We start from the raw sequence: 23,480 nt of genomic DNA, 5'->3' as shown, positions 1-23,480 counted from the left end.
TTAGGAGCATTGCTAAATAAACATGTCAGTGGAAAGCTCCAGCTCCATATGCAAAGTGCTCTTTTTCTTGGCCTGCTTTATGTGGCCTGGGCACACAGGGAGGATCTGCAAAAACGAGCACGCTCCACCTCACTCTGCCAGCCTCAAATGTAGCTCCTCCTAATTCTGTAGCCTGCTCAGCAGTTTGGCTCTCGCAAGCAAAGAGGACCACAAGCAAAAAGCACTGCAGCCAGAATCCTTATATCCTGAGAGATCTCTTCCTTTTACAGGAGCATCACAGACACGGAAGGTTTTAAAAGCCTCCTTGGTGTCAGGCTGCATTATAGCCAAATATTTTTCCACCTTCCCTCCCTTACCCTGTCCACTACAAGGCTCCCAGTGGCATCCTTTGCTCACTCCTGATGTTTTACAACATTTTGAACGTGTTACAATTAAAATAATGAGATCAGTGTACAAATTCTCTCTCTGTTTCTCTTCTTGATGAGAAAGTCTTTGACCCTCCTTCCTCTCCTAGAAAACCCCTGAGAGCTCAAAGGAGAGCTCAGGGATTCAGGAACTGTAAACCAACAAGCCTTGCTCATTGAACAACCACCACTACAGAGCCACGCATCTACGCTGTTCTGATCCCCAGGCTAATCAATCCCATTGTGGAGACCTTTATTTAAGGTAACATGAGCCTCACACTGTGCCCCAAGACCTGAATGATTCACATCTACAACTGAGCAATGTGCCAAAGCAGCAGCTCAAACTGCCAAGGAATGGGTCATGGATGCTTCCTCAAAGCCTGTTTTCTACAACAGCTAAAAAGAGAGCTTTGAGGGCTTTCCTGGTGTGCTGTGATGCAGATCCCCCAGAGCTAATGTGCACATCACTAGAAGAGGTTCCCCAATGGCTTTTAAAGGGCAATGCCTGACTATCACGTGTCAAAGAGGAAAATGTATACTGAGTCTTTACAAATGTAGAAGTGTTTTAAAGGTAAACACAGCTGCAAATAGGAAGTATGTTATGCTAGATCTCCACAAAGCACAAACAACTGCACTGAATAACTGCTTATGCCATATTCTCCTCATGTACTGAATTCCTAATTTGTTCCTGAGCCTCCTCTGCCCTCCAGTTCACTCAGAAGACAAAAGTAATCTTTCCAGTTAGTTAAACTCACGTACAACAAATATGTCACTGACAGGTCCTCAAACAGTATAAATCAGAGCAGCCTCCTTTACAGTCACCGAACCAGCTCCACATTATATCCACACAAGATCTCACCTGTGCTCCCTGACCTGTCCCAAAACACACAAGCCAGCAGGAAAAACCATTATTGAGAAGAGCAGGTGTGCAACTCGTACTGTGGAAGAACAGATGTTATCGATGACCTGTCTGATCTTTCCTCCTACCTTGTTTCCCAGGTCACCTGCCAGAGTCAGGCTTTAATTCCAAAACCCGTGGCTACTCCACCATGGTGATGTTCTGAACTCAAGTCACGCTTCCAGCAAGCGGCTCACTGTGCACACCTTACACAGAGCCAAGGGCATGAGCTTCTAAAAAGAATTCACAGCAAACAACTTCTGCCATGCCACCTGGCTACAAATACTGGGCTTCAAAGGGTCTCCACCCTCACATTTTACTCTGCTTTCCCATCTATCAGCCTGTCTCCTTTAGAAGCAACCACAACAGTCAGGATTGCCTCCATGCCTTTCAAGCAAACCAGAAGCCAGCAAATGTTTTTATATTCCACAGTGCAAGGGTATGCTCTCCTCTGTGCACAGCCACAGTTCTCAGGGAGCACAAAGTCAGGAACAAATAAAAATAATAATGGCCACATACAAAAAAATTCTCACTGTAGATAGTTGCCAGACAGATACCGATCCCCAAAGAGGCCTTACCTGCCTTTATTCAGGCCATCAAAGCATCCTGAGACAAACATGCTCCAGTTGTTACTTCCATGTTAGTGCTTCAGTTGTGATCTTGGGGATGAATATGGCATTTGACTCCACTGCAAATCTGACTTTTTATGGACTGCACTTATTACCCAGCCTTATCTAGGTCAGCTACATGTGAGCTGTTCAAATTTCTTCCTCCTTCACAAGCTGTCAGCATGACAAAAAGCCAGCAGGGTCACTCCAGGGCCCTGCCCTTCCATTTCCTCTCTTGGGACAGGCAAGGCCAAATCCCAGGAACTCCACTCCAACAACAGTGCAGCCTGTTACACTACTACTGCTCTACCCACCATTGTTCATGGACCAACAGCATGGGATGCTGCTTTCTCTTTCCACTTAATATGTATATGAGCAGTGGGGAAGGCTGTGGTTAAGATTACCTTACTGAAGATATCAACGTAACAGTTAGAAAAAGCAACACTGGAAGTTCTAACTTTAAATGAGAAACAAGTTGGTCACAGGAGAAACAGCAAGGTTATATATTTGATGTGTGTGATTTTACTGGATATTCTTGCAGGTACCCTCAAAATGGCTTTCTTTTCCCAATTCAACTCAGGTCATTTGCTTTCCTGCAGCCAAATCACATCACCTGAAACAACCCTTTCTCCATCTTAGAGGACCCAGAGGCAGAGCTGAATAGAAATATTGTTGCAGTATGACCACATAGGCTCACAGGCAACAGGCCCAACCCCTTTGGAAAGCAGTTTGCTGGGACAAATGCAAGAGGCAATGGGTGCTTTTCCTGTTCTCAGCTGCCTCCACAAATGATTGGCCTTGTAAGACAAATGCTGATAGTGTAGAAAGATTTGTCTCCTCCATAACATTTCCCTACATATTATTTTGCACAAGGAAAAACCTTCCCTAAATAAATCAGTGAGGCCTTGTTCTCCCTTTGAATAAGTCCATACAGCCCTGGCAATATAACGTGAACACTGCTTGATAAACTGCTCACACAGTCATCCTTCTGCCTCTGAACCTCCCCCACCAACCTGCCTGACACATCCACTAGTTCTAGCTCTGAACTTTCTCTGGGCAGAGACCATCTCCTTGTTACCTGTTTCTACAACAGCTCTGCTGGGCCCAAATCAAGATTCTTGGCATATCCATCACTTCACTGCAAATAACTCCAAAACCACACAGAAGACATTAAAAATAATAATAATAATAATAAAAAAGAAGAGATGGACACAACAAAAAGAGAGCTTGTAATCAGCAGCAGAGCCTGGGAACAGAGCAAACACTTTTGCTTGCAGTAACTACATTTCAGTAACAAAGATTTCAAGCTGTGATTGTGTTACAGCCCATCCTTTTCAATTGGGAATAATCCCACAGCACAGGTAAAACTCAGTGCCAGGCATGAGAGGGACTAGAAACAGCTGGTTGCAGGAAGAGCACATGCATGCCAAGTCTCATTTGCATCACTCAATTAGCTTTCCCTCGGCTACTGCAGAGATGTGTTTCCTGATGTGGCTCACTGGACTAGCCCCTATCAGGTCATAACTGCTTTTTCTCTGTTCTTTGCCTTCAACATAATGCAGCTGGACAACCTATCTCATCCTTTCGATGTAGTTTATGAGGTAAGCTGGTTTCCTTGAGAGTGCTGGAGTTAAGAATAGCAGAGTGCAAAATCTGCATTGATCAATACATGAAACTAAATTAATTAACATCATCAGCAATCCCAGCTGTGTTGCATCAGTTTCCTTACAACAGATGCAACACTGGTTAGTGATACAAACACAAGGTTTGACATTGCCAAAGGGCTTGCTCTAGCAGGTCTGCTATAGTTACTTGCTAAGTGTCCTGAAGGATGAAATCAGTACGAGATGGTACTGGCTACTGGTAGTACTATTGCCATCCACCCACAGCAGGGAAAGGGAAAGTAGCCCTAGTGATAAAGGAGTAATTAGTATCTGTGGAGGGATGGCGCATTTAAAGCAGCTGAAGCTTTGATCGACCTCTGGGATCCTAAGTGCATGTACCAAAGCATGGCACTCCAACAGCAGGAAAACCAATCTAATGCTGGGCTTTTTTCATCTTCTTCCTTGGGAGCTGCGCTTATATATTTTAAGGCACTCAAGACAAATACAACATGACACAGATGTTAGAGGGCAAATGTTTGTGCAGCCAAACAATAGAGTTCTGTAAGTAATCAAGCGACTACTTCTCTTCGACATCTCCCTCCACATTTATTTTTGTTTAGCTGTAGATTCAGTTTGTTCCGGGGGGCAAAGGAGAACAATAGCTGCTCAATTAAAACTGCGCAGCTGGTCAAAGAAACAAAACCCCAGCAGGTGAACTCGGTTATCTATTGGCTTCGGTGCGCTCCCAGTGCCATCATGTGGTGAAACGTGGTTAGGACAGCAAGTATTCAAAATGAAAATGCTGGCCAACACGTAGCCTATAACTCAGTAAGGAGGTGCTCCCAACCTCGTAAACCATGGAAGGAAAGCGCAAGTCAGCATGAGGCTGGAACTGAAATACAGCCGGGCACTTCAATTTACCGCTATCTTTCCTACTTAGTTTTATATGGTCATTTTTCTTTAGGAAAGAAGATTTATATTTAAATATGTCTGGTATTGTAGGTGTTTGAAAGTTCACTACAAAAGCAACACATAGCACATGATCACAGAAAGGCAGAAAGGCTTTTCTGTCGATTTTCCATAAAAAATAAAAAGCACCGTATTTGATTCTCAGGTGTATTAAGTCGCTCACACCTGAAGGCAAACCTATCCCAGGTATCTGAGTGCAACCTAGCATTATTATTGCAGGCCATCTCCACATTTCCAGTCCTAACATCAGTGATACAGTAAGGATTTTCCAAAATAAACTAGCACTATCACAATGCCTACAAGCAGCAAGAAAGCCTGAATGCTTAATGACATTGCTCATCCCGAAAGAGTGTTCTCAGACATCTACTCCATCTGGGTGAGGCAGTGAACTGGGGTTTAAGGCAGCATCACCTACACTTAGTACCAAAATGAACCTTTCAGCATCAGGTACCACAGTTTTCCCAGCAGAAGGATCCCCAGACAAACCAATGTGCCCAAGCATAAGGCTGTTGGTTTGTCTTACTGCTTCGCTTCCTTCAGGATTTTCTCCATGTTCACAATGTTGAGCATCTTACACAGGAACCATTTGTCAATGGCTGTGAGCTTATGAATGACATCCACAGGGACTCCATTTTCCAAGGCCTGCCAAAAAAAAGGAAAAGCACCAATCAGATGCTTGAATATATGCTCTGTAAATAGAGCTAAGAGTAACAGCAACTACGTAACACAAAGATGCCGGCAGCAGAAAAGACAAGCCAAATCAAAAGGCTGCCACAGCAGCCCAAACTGAGCCCAAGCAGAATGCAGGGAAGGACAAGTCATTTCCACACAGGCTTGGGCACTAAGAACTGGCTTCCGCCTGAACAAGAGAGAGAATTTGCTTTTACAGAGCCAGCAGTGAAACTTCAACCAACTGCCTGGTGGCTACGAATTGCACGTCTGTACCCCTTTGCAATCAAATCACTTCAATCTCTGTCCCACTGTAAACTTGTAGCTGCTAATGCTAAACAAGGTCCAAATTCTCATCTCACTGCTTTGGAGCATAAATTTCAATTTACCCATTTGAAATAATACTTGAATCAAAACATGTGGCCTTGAGCACATAAGTAAAGGGGAATCCAGCTCTTGGTGACAACTTGCAGCCACATAATCACTATTTTTTCTGGGCCGTGGCTTCTTCAGTTTTGTTTTTGTTGGATTTTTTTGTTGTTTTTTTTTGTTTATTTACATCAAACTACTCATGCCATGGAGCTAAAAGGCTCCTCACAGAGTCACTGTAGAAAAGATTGCTTGACAGGACACTGCAATATTAAGGAAGATCTTCAAGAGAGTCCCCCAGTATAGATGGTTGTATTGCTGATACTTCCTGGGTCTCACCAGTGGCGTGCAGCTTCAATTCTCTTGATAAAACAACTATAATCAACTATAATGATAATACCAGCATGCTATCTTTGCTGAGCTGAAGTAATCAAACTCATTAATTTGTTACCAAGCTTAATTGTTTTCTCACAGGACAACATCCCTGGAACAAAGCCAAAGCAATGCCACTGAAAAAAACTCTAGCATTCGTCTGGGGATGAGCTTAGCACACTGCACAATGATGCTTTTTCTTCGAGTTAACAGGCCAAGGATACTGAGCCACATAAGCTCAAAGTTAACATGACCACATACACTTAATCTACTTAGGACACCATTAAAAAGCCTTCCATGGGAAACTGGAGAAAACAAATGCCTTGTCAGACGATAGAAAGAGAAAATAATCTACCTTCATCCCCATGGAATAAATCTGGAGAGGGAGACAAGACCACATTTGCAGACAGCTTTTACTCCCAAACTACTATGCCACAGGGGTAAATCAAGTTTCCAAGCATAAAATCCCTGTAGGGTTTGATTGGTGGTTGTGGACAGCACTCAGAGTGCTTGCTCTATTCATACCTACATGGTAGAGTACAGAGGGAGCTAAAAAAATGACAGAGCCTTTCAGCAGGACTGCTTGACTTTAGAGCCCTGCTCACTTCCATGAGCATCCTGTCTCCAGGCAAGCACCAGGGGCTGGCTCAGCCACCTGTGCTGTCTCTAGGGCCAGTGTGCTACTTACTGCCATCTCACCCCTGCTCCCAAAGGAATTATGTAGCTGGCTGTGGACAGGAGTGCAAGGCAAGCTGACATGTCTGCAGTGTGGATAACAGGGAAATCAGGACCCCAGTGTGAAACAGTACAGACTGCACCCACTGTATAAATCCCCTGGTATACAATCCCTAAGAGAAACTACAAAAGGCCCAATACAACCTGAAAAGCTCTTCCTGCTCATCAGGTGCAGTTATACCCTTGCCACACTCTGCCCAAAGAAAAACCCTCATCCGTTTCAACCTCTTTCCTGCTGCCATTTAAAGAAAAAACAATAACAAAAAACTTTGCAACAAGGATTCCTATTACAACAGCAATTGCTTTGAATGTCAACTGAACTCCCTTCCTTTTCACCTGAACAGTTCGTGTTTAAATCACTCAAACAGATAAAGAAGAAAGAGAAAACTTAAGGAGCCTTCCAGAGATGAGGAGTGGGGCTTGTAGAGAGGAAAAGCCGTGCGATGAAGCTCCATCCTGTTTCAAACAAAGCTGATACCTAATGGGAACTAACTCGCAGCTTTTAAATGTCAGTAAGGTGGGGCCTGCTGCCCCAGCTGCTGGAGGTACCTCTCACTGATACTGCTTGCCTCAGTTATTAACAGGGAAGAACGAGTGCACAGCGTGAGACAGAGGCAGCTCTTCATACAGAGGGATTAACATTTTTATCCTGTGCCATTTTTCAATGGTTCCTAGAGAAAATGCCACCAACTGGGAGTACCCAGAGTGTTAACTGTGGCCCAAACTCACCTTTACCTCCCTAAATCCCCTGTGTTAGCGTGGGGCTGAGATTAACCTTTATAAAAGCTCCCTAAGCCACTCAGAGAGATGAGTGGCTCAGTTGCAAGAGAAAGCTGTAATAGAGACCAAGAACAGCTGCAGAAGGATGTTCTGCACTTATGAAGACACATATTTCCCCAGCTTGAAAAGCAAGAGTCAACAGCTGGACACGCACAGAACATCTTGTGCTTTTCATTAAGGTCATTTATAATAGGAACAGTAATGTGAAAACCTCTGTACAAATACAGCACAACCCCAGCTCCTCTTACTCGGAGGAACTAATGAGCTATCTACACAAATAGAAGGGGCTTAAAAGACTCCACCAAGCAAAGTCAGCGATACAAGTAAGTACCCCACACAGTAAGTGGGCTTACACTGCCAGAAAATTTGAAACTTAAATAAAATAATAATAATAATAATGGTTTATAGACTTAGAAAACAGCAGCAAAAGACCAATCTTAAGCATGATCTATAGACGTCAACCATCCCCTTCTCTTCATTCAGAGTGTGCTGAGGCCCTGGCACAGGCTGCCCAAGGAAGCTGTGAATGCCCCATCCCTGGAGGCATTCAAGGCAAGGGTTGGATGGGACCCTGGGCAGACTGAGCTGGTGGGAGGTGACCCTGCTGTGGGCAGAGATTGGAACCGAATAGGCTTTAACATTCCTTTCAACCCAAACCATTCTGCAATTCTATGATTCTCTTTACAGAAGATGTGGACAGATGGACATGCAAAAAAGCCGATATATGAAATTACAGCTATTTGGTAAAGTAACTAACCATGAGATACGTGAGGAAAAACCAGGAAACTGAAGGCAGAAGTAGTTTGGTATACTAGCTCCCTCGCAGTAACATACACTTACCAACAGACCTCAAAAGGTGCTGCTACTTGACTAGTGTGACAGGAAACAAGTTTAAGAATGCTAGGAGAAACCGAGCATGTTTCAAAGAACAGGGGATTCCTGATGGCTATATTTAGCATAGTCACTTAACTGCTTTTAATGTTTTAAGCCCTTACCCATGCAACAACTGCAAAAAGACAGCACTCTCAGACTGCAGCTCACCAGTCTATCATCCCTTGTTTCAGTTCACGAGGATCTTCTTTGTTAACTTCTTCCCTTTCCATAAAACTAATGGTAATCTGCCAAACAGACCAGCTTTAACTGTCAATTATACTAGCATAAATAAAGGCTGAATATTAGCTAATATTTAACAAACATTTCTATTATAGGATCAAGCAAAAGAAGTGATTCAGATTTCCGCTGGCACTGCCACAAATTGTACTTCAGCAACAAAGATGCTGCACAAATGAACCAAGTCTGCTTAACAAAGGGAAACAAGGGGGAGAAAAATGCTTGACTTCAGCCATCTCAGCTCACCCAATTAGGTAGCCATAATTCAAGGGACATAGGTCAAGGGCTTTCAATCTTTTGTTACCTTAGCCATTGCATATATTCGAGTGCTGGATGGTTCAGAGAGTTCCTTCTGGAGATCTGCGTTGTCTGGCCAGGCTTTGCTCATGGGCAGATGTGAAGTGAAGCCATCTATAGAGGGGTGGCACATTCTCAAGGCCTTTTGGAAGCTCTCTTCAAAAGTGCGGCCAATAGCCATGACCTGTAAAAGAAAGTACTCCCACGTTAGTTACAGGGAGCTGCTACCCAGCTGTCCTTCAAATAATAGATGGGTGCAAGTTTAAACTGTAACGATGAACATACAGAAAGATGACAGCCCTCAAAAACCCACTCCTTAAGATAGCCACACACTGGCTTTAAAACCAGTGGGAGTCCCACTTGTAGGCCCTACTGCTAGTAATTACCAACAGAGAGTTTCAGACAAGCGGCTGTTCTGCTTTTTTCTCCCTATCTGTTAAATACAGCAAGTCGCTGTTCTCCTCAAAAATAACTTGGAAGCATTGTAGAAAGCATTATAAAGCAGCATGGGTGTAGTAATACAGAAGGATATTTCTGTTTAACAACCTGTTAGAGAGAGAAACTCACAGTGGGAATTTTAAGGTGCAGAAGAAATCTGCTCCTCTTCCTGTAAATTACATTTATAAGTGACACTCTCCTGAGAGGGCTTTCTTAAAGGATTATTCCTGCTTGGCAAGCAGCGCCGGGGTTTCCCTCCTTAAGTCTTGACATCAGTTCCAGTAGAAAATAAGACTTTCTCTGCAAAAATCTGTGAGGTACAACAGAGCCCTTTCTCAAATTTCTATATGCCCAGTACAGCAAAATCCTAGCTGCGTAAAAATCTCCGCAGTCAAAGCACTGGAAAATGTCAAATTAAAAAATAACACTGTTTTCTCCTGCCTTACAGCTCCAGGCTGTTGCCCAGCTCAACAGAGCTCTGGAAAAAAAACAGGCCAGGCCAGACTGTTCAATTAATAAAAATGCAGTAGGCGCTGCCATCTGCTTTCAGGTTCAGGCATAAGGGGATGGCTGTGCCGTACTAACAGACAAAAAGCTGCCAGAAGCCCGTTGCTTCAAAACACACTTCTCCTCTTGGAGACTCATCTTTTTTGCTGAGTACATGTCTCAGCAGCAAGCTGCGTCTCTTCAGCTTGTCCACCCTCATTTCGGCTCATCCTCAGCAGTAGTAGACCAGCATGGCTGGAGCTCTGACTCTTTCTATCCCTCTTCCTCCCTCACTTGACCCAGTAATCAAAGATGAGAAGGACAGGGCATTCATGTGGTTCTGTTTTTGTGGCACACAACCACAGGAAGGACGCAGTACTTCCTCCCACAAATACATATGGTCAGCAAGAGATTGCCATACAGCTGAAGGTGCACAATGCAACCTTATTTGGAACTCCAGTTCCAAAGAACAGTCAAAAAACTCATAAGCACAGAGGGTTAATATCAGTAGGCATCAACTCACTGAAGAAAAAACAAACCACACACACAAAAGCACCTCACTGACACTAAAAGCCAAAACTGCAAATGGAAAATGAAGGTCTAATTAATCCCTTCAATTGTGATGAAAGCTCATTGTCTGAGCAAGGTAGAATTGATGTTAGGAAAGTCTCATGTCAAAATAATTAAATCAAATATCTACTTGAAAAGCACTAGGAGAAAAAGGCAGCTGAAAATAATACAGAATAGATTATTTTGTTTTAGTACCTGGTATGTAATTAGTTAATTAAGAGAATGATTTATTCAGCTCCCACTTCTGAAAACTTGGTCTGAAAAAGCTGCTACAGTCACAGACATCTGAAAACCAGCATTTAAAAATCCTGCTATCACGTTCCAGATATGAGAGACTTAATCACTAAGATAAACAAAACTTTAGAGCAGTACAATGTGTTGTGCTAGGATTGCAAGAGCAGAAGTAGGTGAGATTTGGCATATGGTTTTAACAGGGAGGACAAAAGGACAAACAACTAAAGGAACAACTGAAAGCTGCTGTTCATCTTTATCACTGAAAATAGCAACCACAATTCTTTATGCGATACTCCTAATTAATGACGTTGACCAAACTCCAAAAGATAACTCCATGAGTCTTATCATGAGTGTTAAGGGTGCATTTGATCTCAGTTGATTCAAATTGGTCTCTTCCATTAAAAGTCAAACTGTTTATGAATCCTTACTTTGATAGACAAGATCACAGAGCTCAAGCTCATTTCAGTTTAATACAGTATCAATTAGGAATAACTTGAGCTGAATTAACATCTTCAGAAACCACTGGGTTGAGTGAGATGGATATTCTGAGGATTTGTGATCAGTGGCTTTCCCAGGTGGTAGAGTGGAAGGAAAGGACAAGCTCTTATACTCACCTCTCCCACACTCTTCATGGAGCTTCCAATCCGATTGGAGGTGCCTTGAAAACGGTCCAGATCCCAGCGGGGTATCTTGGTAACAACATAATCCAGGCTGGGCTCAAAGTAGGCTGAGGTTTTTCCTGTCACTACATTCTTGATCTCTGGTAAGGGGATCCCCAAGGCAATTTTGGCAGCAATGAACGCTAACGGATACCTGCCACAGAAGAAACAGAGAACAGTAGAGTAGGAATGACTGCTTTTGCAATTGCTAGTATTGCAAATGACAATAAAACCTCATAGGCGTCTGCTTAATTAAACTATTTACTACACCGAATTGTGACAGTTCACTACTCTTGGCATACTGGTGGTCTAAAAAGACAGTCTCAAGCTGACTGACACAACTTCACCCTTCTTGCCTTTACTCTCAGGATATTAACCAGCTGTTGAAAAGAAAGCAAGAGCCCAGAGTTGAAGCTGTGGCACTGAGGTTCAGGACATCTGGATTGAGATCTTGGGCTTTGTCACCAAATCCCTTTTAACACGGCATCTCTTTGCCTCATGTTATCACGTGTGAAATTAGAAATACAGGTTTATTTTCATTCTTCTTTCATTCTCCTTTTTTTCCTCAAGGAAGTAAGTGGCTTCCCCACACTACAGCATAAAGTTATGTATTTCCCCCATACCACAAATATTTTACTTTACATTTGAAGACAGTTATTGAAAGAGGAAAATTCAGCACTGGGGGCTTCAACAGTCTACACTGAAACAAACAGAGTTAGTTCAAGGATGGCAAAAGGAATGGAGATGACAGGTCTGTGAAGCTGGTTCAGCTGGAGGAGAAGAAACAAAGTGAGTCTGTTGTTCTCATTTTGCTAGAGATGTCATCCTTCACAATGTTCAGTTGGATGGAAAAACCTCATCAGCAGACAAGTAACTTTATTCCTGTATCAGACAAAAAAATCTCATCTTCAAAAATCACCAAGAATCCCCACATCTTCCACTTACACCACATACTTTTTCATGACTGGTACTGACAGCTGAACCACTCTAATATAAGATACACACTGCATAAGCAGCCAGAGCACTGCTGTATAAGGTATTGTATGTATCAGCCAGTCCTCAGGCTAACTTCCTATGATACTGTCAGCGTAAACTGATATTGACAGGGGAGAGTAACTTTCTACAAAGGCAGATAGGGATAGGACAAGGGAGAATAGTTTCAAACCAAAACGGGGTAAATTTAGATTAGATGTTATGAGGAAATTTTTTTTACAAAGAGGGCAGTGAGGCCCCGGCACTGCTGCCCAGAGAAGCTGGGGGTGCCCCATCACTGCAGGTGCCCAAGGCCAGGTTGGATGGGGCCCTGGGCAGCCTGAGCTGCTGGGGGCAACCAACCCATGGCAGGGGGCTGGAACTGAACGGGCTTTTAGGTCCCTTCCAATCTAAGCCCTTACATGATTCTATTAAATCTCAAGGTCTTTGGCTCATTCACAGTAATGGATATTTGGGGTCACCGTTCATTAGCACCATCTGAAAAATAAAATCTTTAGCTTTCTGAATCCAGACATCATATAGAGTTGCAGACCAAATCTAAACATTCTTCTCAGAACCTTCCTCAGTGCAAACAGCTTCCTCCCTCAAGACATTTTTCCTACAGCACTGATATCAAAGCCAGTTTTGTGATGACTTTCTTGAGCCACTTCCAGTCACAGTCCATTTGCAGCAGCTCTCTTAGGAAATCCTCCAGTGCTTCATTACACCCAAAGCTCTCAGCACAAAGTTGCCAGTAACCCAAGTAGCTCCAGCCTTTCCAGTGCATCATTCAAAAGCCAGATCCTTGATGTTTTGTGAGAAATGCAGATGTAAGGTGATTTTCCCTCCTCAACGTAATGGAAGATTATTGTGTTTGAGCGCTCCTTCAACTTCCTATCCCAATACACTGTAAAGCTACCTAGATCAGAGTCTCAATTTACTACCCTTTTAAATATATATCACACCTATGGTGAGATCATAAAAACAGTTACATTTTGCTACAAGTCTGTTGTTGAAAAAGAAAACAATCCATATAACCACTGCCCATCATCATGATGAATCTCTACACTGCTACAACACTTCAACAACCATCAAGTTGTTGAAAACTGAAAATTAATCTATAATTTGCACCTCTCAACAGCATCTGCAAAGCACAATTAGGAAGCCAATTTTTAAACAGGCTGCTCTGACCATTCTTACCTTGATTAGTTTATGATTAGCCAACAAAACAAACACAAACAGTAATATCATTCACATCAGTTTGACAGACAGCTCATTACTAACCGTGTCCTTTGGGTCCCAGAGGTGATTTGCAGCTAACATATGGATACAGCAGATATGCTTTGTAAGGACAGCTATTAGGCTCCCCTCCCACACACCTCCTGGGAGTTTTTCCCTTCTGTGGTAACAGCATCAGCAGGCTGGAACTGACTCGGAAGGCTCACTAACCTCTTCTTCCATCTCCCAGCAGGACTGACTCTCCCAGGGTCGCTCCTAGCAGATGCTGACAGGAGCTGTTCTTAGAAACTTCCCAGGCAATTCATCTTGCCCTGACTGCTCCAAAGCTCTCCCAAATAGCCAACTTCAATCTACCTTGCTGCAAATTAGGCTTATGCATCCTTGTCTTAACTGCATGGAAAGCAGATGCAGAAACTCTTCATACTCACAGCTGTCATTTACACATTTAAATGACGCACCAATCCAACTGCTGTGCCATAATTGCAATGTTCTCCGCTTTTTGTTTCTTCATATTGTTTGTTTAGTGCTCATTCTTTAAATAAACTTACCCTGTTGCCTTGGATGCCAATGCTGAACTTCTTGAAAGTCTGGCATTAACTTCAATGATGTAGTATTCCAGAGAAGTTGGATGCAGAGCAAACTGGATATTACATTCTCCCACAATGTCCAAATATCGGACAACCTTGATGGCACGATCCCTCAGCATCTGAAATTCCTTATTAGTCAGTGTCTGGCTTGGAGCCACTACAACAGAATCCCCTGTTTGTCACAAAGCAACAGAGAAGGAAAATGAGAAGCAGTTCAGTAGCAGTAAATATTAGCCACACACATTGCTTTGTTTGCTAAACCACTGCTGCTAGTGAAGTTATCACAAACTTTCAAAACTGAATGAAATAAAAAGCAAAGATAGTCAGTGGCCTAGAACTGGATTATGGGGAAGCTAAAAGCCATTTCATGAAAAATAGTATGATAGTTGTGGGCTCAGCCTAACAATACCTGCTTTACACACTATCTGACTTCATTGGAAACCTGAAGAACATTTCTAGAGCCCACTTCAATCACAGAACTGTGTAAACTACTGCATAAAACAGTTAACAAAAGCTACTTCCCGTGATCCATCTTGTGCTCAGACCTACCTGTGTGGACTCCCATCGCATCTATGTTTTCCATATTGCAGACTGCAATACAGTTATCAGCAGCATCTCTCACAACTTCATATTCTATCTCCTTCCAGCCCACAACTGACTTTTCCACAAGAATTTGTTTAGTCATTGCAAATGCCTACAAATACATCAGAGACAAGGAACAGTTAAAAAAAAAAAAAGAACCCTATATTTAAGGCTTCCATTCCTCTTCAGACATCCCAGATCATTATTAACACTGGAAAATAAGGGTAAGTGAAGCTCATTGCACATATGACAAGCAATTTGTATTTTCTTTAAAATAAATAAATACAAACATTTCTTACCTTTATTTGAAAGGCACAACAGCTTAAAAGAGTGGGGCATTTAAGACTGCAACGGCATATAAGTAACAAATGAAAATAAAAAAATAGTTAAAGATTCAATCACACAACAGGCACATGGTTTTGTGTACAAGAGTCCAACTGAGTTCCATGGAGCTACAACTCCACAGAAAGCTGAGTGACTAAGTGATAAGAAGTACGGGTGCCAGCAAGAACTACTTAATTAATAGCACTAATAATGTCGCTTATCACTGACATACTAAGCAGAAGCATGATTCACAATTTACTCTTAAACTAGTCCAGCAAGGACTCCTCAGCACAAGAGACAAAACTGAAAAAAATGAGCATAATCTAAGTGAACAAATGGACGTAATATTAGAAGATAGAAAACATTAATCACATCTCGCTTAAAACAGGCATACTATCAATCCATCCTTTAGCAGAGCTACTACTAAGCACATGAATCAGCTTACAGTCTTGTCCTCTCTGCAGCTAACTTAAGCTTTTACTCCAATAAGGCCCTTAGCTCAGTTGTCAAACTCACAGCTCCTTTACCTGGGGCTGTGCTCCGGTCTCCTGTCCCCCAGACTGTACCCAGAGCCAGGGCTGCCCCATCCCAGGTGCAGAACCAGCGCCTGCTTTTCTTCATGCACATGAGAATACAGGCCCCTTTGAGTGCTTGTTCAGTCCGCAAGGCCATGAGGCCTCTTCTCCCTGCAGGACGAGTTCACCACTACTCCCAAGTGGGTAGCATGCATCACAAATGTACATAACGTACGCAGATCTTATAATTGAGTATCGATGAAACCATCGAGAACTGATATTGAAACAGGACCTAGATTGCCTGGAGTGAGCCAGACATAGGGCAACTCTCACGCCCAAGCCTCCCATTGGCCACCGGCACAGCATATTTTGGTCAATCGGTGGGGACATTCCTTATGCGTCCGTGCCATGCCATAGCTGATGTACAGCGAGGCAGTACTTCCCTGACAACCAGCTTGTCGTTTTACAGTGCCCGGTTAAGCAGATTTGAGACCCGCGCAGTCCTGTGACCTGGCATCTGTGGCCTCCTGCACCCAAGAAGCGATTTTATCCAAGAGCTCCTTTTCTTCGTCTTCCCTCGGCGCGCTACCTTCCTGGAGGAGGATGGCGGTCTCCTCTCCTCTAATAAGGAAGCTCACGCTGTTCAGAGGAGCAGGCAGCCCAGATCGAACGCGATGGAAATTGCTCGCACCTTGGGAAGACGGCAATTTCGCCTCCATGTGTGAGGTGATCCTTGCCTCCTAGAGGCAGTAGCTCCGAGTGGAGGTCGGATGACTGGCATAGCAGGTGGTGTAGCCGCATGTTCGCTCATTGTTAAGGCACCGGTCGCGCGGTCCAGAGACGGGTGGAAATTTCTAATGGCATAATAGTTTAAGCCACGACTCCGCTTTTGTCTAGGATGTATAGAGGTTTAGTCGCTACACTCTGGTGTTCAGCGCTCCAGAGAGAGGAAAACCGAGTTATGTGGGCTCTCCCGATTTATCGGGCCAGGCCTTGTCGAGATGCTTGTCTGGTATCAGTTAGAGTGATACCGACATAGCGTCTTTGGTGGTTCCTTGTACGCAGAACGAGGAGCACCCGGGCTGGGGAGACCGCGGACTGCATCGCTTGTCGCCAGGCGACTGTGCCCGGGCCCTTGTAATGTATTACTCCGAGTTTTGATCCTCTCTTGGTCGCGCAGAACTCTCATCACGCTCTTCTAGTTCCTCTTGTTCCAAGACGCGGGCTCGCACGCCGGATAATTGTTGTTGTTGATGAGTGTGGACTCGGCGTGTCTTCCGTGCCGTACTATAGATAGGCATATCCGTTGGCGCATGAGACAAGACGCGCACGCTCGTTGTTGACCGCGCCTCGTCGAGCCGGTCGAGCTGTTGTTGTCGTGTCCAGCGGTCGCGAGTGTGCAGTGTTGTCGCTTCTAAGCGGTAGTGTCCACGTGGACTGGTAACTGGTGTCCCATTAAGTCTGCTGAGCTGTGGATTAACAGGGGAGCCAGGTGGTAACCCTGGAGTGCTGTGCCTGCCTCCAGGTGAGCCTGAAGAAGCAGGACTAGGACCGGTTGCCCACTGAGGGTCTGGCTGTGGCGTGGGATAGGGGAGAGGGAGTCCAGGCCTCTCGAGCTCTTTTGGCATGCCTCGCAGATGGTGGCAAAGCCCCTAGGACGAGGACAGGATCTGAGAATGGTGTTCACTGATCTGCTTGTGCTGGGGGCAAGGAGAAGTCCCAGCGGATGGCCACTGAGCTTCCTGCGTGCCTTCCAGGTGAGTCCGCTAAGGAAGAGGGTAGGACCTGAGGCCTGTGGCGTCAGCGGGTGAGACGCTGTGCTGGGACAACAGAAGGTGTCCAGTCAGACGAGCCAAATGCTCCTTGCCTCGCTATTAGGGTTGATGCCTATAAAGAGAAGTAGGGCGAGGACTTAGGAACTAGGGTGTCCATGGGGTTAATGCTGGTGTGGGACAGCCCCGAGCTCTCCGCTGCAGCCTCCAGGCAGATGTCATGAGAAGCTACAGGGCAAGCTTGCCTTTTGGAGAAGCAGAAAGACTTTGTTTGGATGGGAAGAAGGGCTCGAGTTCTAGCATGAAGGTCCATTCGTCAGTTGCTCCGTTTGGACTCTTTTCAAAGTCAGGACAATAAACAGTTGAAAAGGACAAACAGGTTTTAAAAGGAGCATATGATAAGTTGTGTACCAGTAAGTGCCTCTCCATCTTTAGTACTTCAGGGTCTGTCCTGGGAAACCTGTGTCCCCTCCTGGACTCCCCATTGGGAACAGCTTTGCCCCACATTGTGAGGCCCAGCCCAGGCCTGCACCCCGCTGCTGCCAGCCCTGTCTGCCCCCTGGGACAGGCGGTGCCTGAACCAGCTCCGTGCTCAGCACTGCTGCCACGGGCTCCAAGAACTCTGTTTGCATGACAGCAAGCGTGGGGTGCATGAAAAAAGGCATTTTCACACACATCCCAACAATTTCACTCTCACAGCAAATTTAAATAAAACAATGCTGGATTTCCTACAGCAAAAGTTCTCCCTTCACAGCCAGAAACAGCCAGTGGATGCCAAATGATGAAGAGCATCACCCCCTTCAGAAAATAAGAGTAATGGCCCAAAGAAAGAGCACTTTCAGGCACAAACACAGCAGAGGCCCAAACCTCCCAAGCTTTCTGACTCCAACACAACTACCATCAATGAGGTTTCCAAAGGCTTCACACACTCCTTGACACCTTTCATGTGCCATTCACTCCCGAAAGAGGCTAAAATACCCCACTACGATTCCAGCCAGACCAAAATTGCACAATGTTCAATTAAGGTCAGTTTGCATTAAGAGGTCTGCCAATCAACCCTTTTCATTACCCAAATCAGCAGCATGAAATATGAAAAAGAAGGTATGTGAAGCAGTCGGGATAACATCTTACAGGGAAGATGAAAAGTAGAGTATGTATGAGTATAATTCCAGCGTCTTTAACTATTAGGACAGAAACCATGTAAAAAAAAAAGGGTCCCACATGGATCACCGAATCCAACATCTCATAACCACGATTCCACAACAGGATAGGCGACCCCATAAAGTCCAAACCGCATATTGTAAGAGACGAATTGGCTGTCCAAACACTGCCTGAGCTCCAGCAGCTCAGGTCCAGACCTGCTGCCCAGAGGAGCTGCTCCATGCCCTCTGGTGCAGAGCCTTTTGCTCACATTCACTTGACCCTCCCCTGATGCAGCTCCATGCCCCTTCCCTCGGGTCCCTTTCACTATCACCAGAGAGCAGAGGTCATAACTGCCCCTCTGCTCCTAAGGGAGGAGCTGGAGGCCACCATGAGGTCTACCACCATCCTACTCTTCTCTGGGCTGAACAGACCAAGGGACCTCAGCAGCTCCCCACACCCCATGCCCTCCAGAGCCTCCCCCAACTTCGTAGGCTCCACCAGCTGCTCTCTGATGGTTCTATGTCCCAAATTGAGGCACCACCAACTAAAACTTGGAGGCTGGAGGTGGGCCACACCAGGCTGAGCAGCCCACCAGCAGCATCTGGGCCTGCCTGTGTCCCAAGGGTCCGGGCTTGCCCTTCAGGCTCCAGGGCACGGTGCGTGCCTCAGCTTCCAACTTGCAGCAGACAGAAACCCGCAGCTCCTTACCTGGGGCTGTGCTCCGGTCTCCGTGCCCCCCAGACATGTACCCAGAGCCAGGGCTGCCCATCCAGGTGCAGGAACCAGCCGGCCTGCTTTTCTTCCTTGCACGATGGAGAACAGCCCTCAAGTTTGTCAAGATCCCAGGCACCAAGGCTCTCTATCCTCAGGAGAAGTCAACACTACTGCCCAGTGTAGCATCATCCAACAACTTACACATAACGTACAGATGCTTTATTGGTGTCGATCGATGAAAAACATTCAAAGAGAACTGATTTGAAAAAAAAAAAAAACAGGACCGTGCAAGAATACCCACCTGAGGTGGCAGCTAGGGGCAACTCTCAGCCGCAAGCCTCCATTGCCGCGGCAAGGCCAATATTTTGGTCATGGATGGGACATTCTGGATGTCACAAGGTGTCCAATGCCATAATAGGTAGTCACAAGGCAACTCCCTGACAACCAGCTGTGTGGGACGGTGGCCCCTGTTAACAGACCCTCCAGGTCTGACAGCGTCCCTGCATTCTTGTGGCTCCCTGGACGCCACAGAAGCGATTTATAAGTGCTCGCTTTTCTCTCCTTCCCTCACCACCTTTCTGGAGGAAGATGGCGGCTCCTCCTCCACCAAAGAAGCTACAAGCTTCAGAGGAGCATCAAGCCAGTTGAGGACCAATGGTAAATTGGATCGCACCCGGAAGACGGCATTTACGCCCATGGAGGTGGATCCGCCTCCGCAGAGGCAGAAAGCCCGATGGAGTGGAATCCGCCTCCATCAGGCCGGGGACCAGGCGGCTGTAACATCACGCATTCCCCAGAGAGTCGTTTGTGGCGATGGAGGCGCAGCCAAGGGGCTCTCATTTCCCATTTTGGCGTTGAAAATGTCACCATCCGCCAGAGAGCCCCTGCGGACGGCGTCGCTGCTCCACACGCGCCTATCTGTTCCTTCTCCCCCTTCTTCCAGACCTTCTCCCGATTTCCCATCTTTCCCCAGCACCTCTCCCTGTCTCTTTCGCCCAAACTCTGAGGAAAAGGAGAGAGATTGGACTGGTGGTCCACTGGGTGTAGCTGCGGGCACACAGAAGGGATGCCTGGCAGACATGACCCCGAGTTTCTTCGGCCTGAAGCCCTCCAGGGTGAGCGCCTAACAAAGGTGGGACTTCTGGTACTGGCCTGTCCATTATAGCACGTGCTGAGCTGTGGAACAGGAGTCCCAGTTGGATAACCCTGAGGTGCGTGTGCTCCTGCCAGGTGGAGGGCCCGTGAGCTTCAACAATGAAGAGGTGGTCTCGAGCACGTAAGTATGGCGAGAAAGCAGGATGACTGGGAGCCAGTGTCCCCAATTGAAGCTGCTGTGGCTCGGGGATAAAGGAAGGAGTCCAGGCTGCGGTGGATGCTCTTGTGGTTCTGATGTCGCTCCAGAAAGACACAGGTCACCTGAGGAGGAGTAGGACAGGACTCGCAGAAATAGAACAGTGTTGCGACTGAAGTCTGGCTGTGTCGCCCTTGGAGGGCAGAGGAGAACGTCGCAGCGGATTGGCCGCGGAACGACTCCCTGCGGCGCCGGTCCAAGGTGAGTCCTAAGGCAAGAGCGGGTAGGACTGAGGCTGGTGTCCGCCTGAATAGGACGCTGTGCGCTGGACAACGCAGAGGTGTCACCGCAAACAGCCCCAACTCCTCGCTTGCTTCCGTATAGGTGTGATGCCTAAAGAAGGAGGGCAGGGACTAGGACTAAGTGTGCCACTGCACTGCTGTGTGGACAGCCCCCGAGGTACCCTCCCTGGACTATGGTCCTCCAGGGCAGTGTCAATGAAGAGCTACAGGGCAAGCTGAGGCCTTTGGAGAAGCAGAAGTACCTTTGTTGGTTTGGATGGGAAGGAGAAGGGCCCCGAGCTGACAAAGCGGATGGCAAGTGCCATTCCAGTTTGCTCCGCGGTTTGGACTCTTTTCAAAGTCAGGACGAATAAAGCAGCTTGAAGGAGATGAGTTGACAACTGACAGTTTTAAAAGGAGCATAATTGAATAAGTTATGTACCAGTAAGTGCCTCTCCATCTTGTAGTACTTCAGGGTCCTGTTGTCCTGGGCACCTCTGTGGTCCGCCCTCCTGGACTCCGCCATTGTGAACATAACTAAGCTCTCCTTGGTCAGCTTGCCCCAAACTGAAAGGTTGAGCATGAGTGGCTGTCAGCGGCACAGCCGCCTAGTGCCTGCCACCCGCTGGCTGCCAGCCTCTGTCCTGCCGCCTGTGACAAGGCGGTGCCTGACAGCTCCGTGCTCAGGCAACTGCTTTGCACGGGCTCAGAACTTTTTTGCATGTACAGCAGCGTGGTGCATGAAAAAAGGCATTTTCCGATCACACATCCCAACAGATTTCAACCTCTCACTAGAAATTTAAAATAAAAGACAATGCTGGATTTCCTACAGCTAAAAGTTTCCCGTTCACAGCCAGAAACAGCGCAGTGGATGCTAATGAAAGAAGAGCATAACCCCCCTTCAGAAGAATAAGAGTAATGGCCCAGAGAAAGAGCACTTTCAGGAAACAAACACAGCAGAGGCGCCAAACTCCCAAGCTTTCCTGACCTTCCAACAACATACTACCCGATCTGAGGTTTTCCAAAGGCCTCACACACCTCCTTGAACTTATTCATGTGCCATTCACTCCCGAAAGAGCTAAAACCCCACTACCGATTCCATGCCAGCAACCAAAAGAGCACCAATGTTTCAAATTAAGGTCAGTTTTGTCATTAAGAGGTCTGCCAATCAACCCTTTTCATGTACCCAATCAGCAGCATGAATTATGATAACGAAGTGATGTTGAAGCAGTCGGGAATAACATCTTACAGGACGATTGAAGAAGTAGAGTATGTATGAAAGTATAATTCCATCGTCTTTATAAACTAGTTTAGGAAACAGAAACCATGTAAAGAAAAAAAAGTATCATTATCTGTCCAGACTGTATTCCCAGAGCTTGCAATCACAGACGTACCTTTGTACCAAGGTCCAGCAAACTTTCCTTATCAGTACATATACCTGACCCCAAACCACCAAGGGCATAAGCAGAACGTATCATGACTGGATAGCTGATCTTCTCAGCTGCCTCCAAAGCATCTTCAATCTTAAATGAGAGACGAATATGTTTCAGAGAGAACAAATTCAGATAAATAAAGTCAACCACATCATATTACTCTGTTAACTGGAAATCCCATCACCAAGACATTAAGCTGTCCCTTGACAAATTTAAAAGAATGGAAATGCATTTTTAATATTATCATGTTCTGCCAAAAAACAAACAACAAAAAATAAAACCAAACAGACAAGTGGAACATGGGCTCAAGATGGCAATTTCCATCTTCAGCAGTGTGGGCTTTGCTGCTGACTCCCATATCCTTACCTGGTCTGCCTTTGTACATTAAAGCATCAAATAACCCTTTCAACAGACATCCCAGTCTGAGAATTTCCTCCAAACTCAAACATGCCTTCCACTGAACCAACTACTGCTTCTCACTCTCATCCTCAAGATTCAGCACAGCTGAGTTTGATAAACAGAAATCATAACCTAAAAGGCTTGTGTAAATTTAAATTAAAAAAATAAAAATAAAAAAAAATTAGCCACCAAAATGTTATAAAGTTTTTTAAACTTATACTGCAGCACACAAGTGATCCCCCCCGTCCCCCCCGCAACTTGCTTTTCAATGCAAAAATTAGCTTATGCTTTCCAAGTGCTTAACTGCATTTTCATCTACTTTAAATCATTGTCAACCATCGCTGATCCTTGTGGAGCGCTGATGAAGCAGCACAAGTTAAGCTTCTAGTTAGCTCTTGCTAAATAAAACTATATTTAAAAGATAAATAAATAATCCTCACAACAATAATAGTAATCACATCTTCAAAAGTGTGTGATTTACCGATTCCACTGCAAAGCTAGGAGCAATCTTTTCATTTAGCTCCATCAGTTTATCAGAAAAAAGCTTCCTATCCTCTGTAGCCATGATGGATTCAACTGATGTACCTAGGACCTTCACACCATACTGCTGCAGGACTCCTTGCTTGAAGAGCTCCACTCCTGTAGAGCAAACAAAGCCATAGTTTTGAGGCATGATAGTAAACAAAGAAGAAAGTGCCCAGAAGCTATCTGACTACCTGACCACTTGCCTGCTCTCATCAACAGATAAAGTCATTATTCTGATACAAGCACTTCTAGCCTGAAATCTAACAAACACAGGATTAGCAACAAAGGCACTGCTTGATGGCCATCCAAGAAACAAGCAGTACAGTTGGATAATGTTTCAAGAAGGTAAATGAGGCTAACTTTTCCCTTTGATTTCCACCTCCATAGTCTGACTACCCTCAGCTGATCTGTACTAAGCAAGAAATGAGCTCCATCACAGGATACATGCATTCCTTTTAAGTATTAAAAGCAGTGATTAGATGCTATGCTCAGAGTTCAGCA

At 45.3% G+C, this 23,480-nt stretch overlaps 1 protein-coding gene across 10 annotated transcripts in view; it reads right to left on the bottom strand.

Annotated features, from left to right (window-relative positions):
- The window catches only part of CPS1 (carbamoyl-phosphate synthase 1), a 112,893-nt gene that overhangs the window by 36,323 nt on the left and 53,090 nt on the right, over nucleotides 1-23,480 (bottom strand). For all 10 annotated transcript variants that reach the window (XM_015868005.2, XM_015868003.2, XM_015868004.2 and 7 more), the window contains 7 exons: nucleotides 22,936-23,093; nucleotides 22,017-22,145; nucleotides 14,550-14,694; nucleotides 13,962-14,172; nucleotides 11,158-11,356; nucleotides 8,823-8,999; nucleotides 5,007-5,125 (listed from right to left, as the gene is read on the bottom strand). In XM_015868005.2, the coding sequence (XP_015723491.1) occupies nucleotides 5,007-5,125; nucleotides 8,823-8,999; nucleotides 11,158-11,356; nucleotides 13,962-14,172; nucleotides 14,550-14,694; nucleotides 22,017-22,145; nucleotides 22,936-23,093 (1,138 nt within the window). The remainder of the gene's footprint in view (nucleotides 1-5,006; nucleotides 5,126-8,822; nucleotides 9,000-11,157; nucleotides 11,357-13,961; nucleotides 14,173-14,549; nucleotides 14,695-22,016; nucleotides 22,146-22,935; nucleotides 23,094-23,480) is intronic.

This window comes from Coturnix japonica, chromosome 7 (assembly GCF_001577835.2).
Source record: "Coturnix japonica isolate 7356 chromosome 7, Coturnix japonica 2.1, whole genome shotgun sequence".
In the NCBI taxonomy this organism is placed as follows: domain Eukaryota; kingdom Metazoa; phylum Chordata; class Aves; order Galliformes; family Phasianidae; genus Coturnix; species Coturnix japonica.
This window is presented reverse-complemented; position numbering and strand designations above follow the sequence as displayed.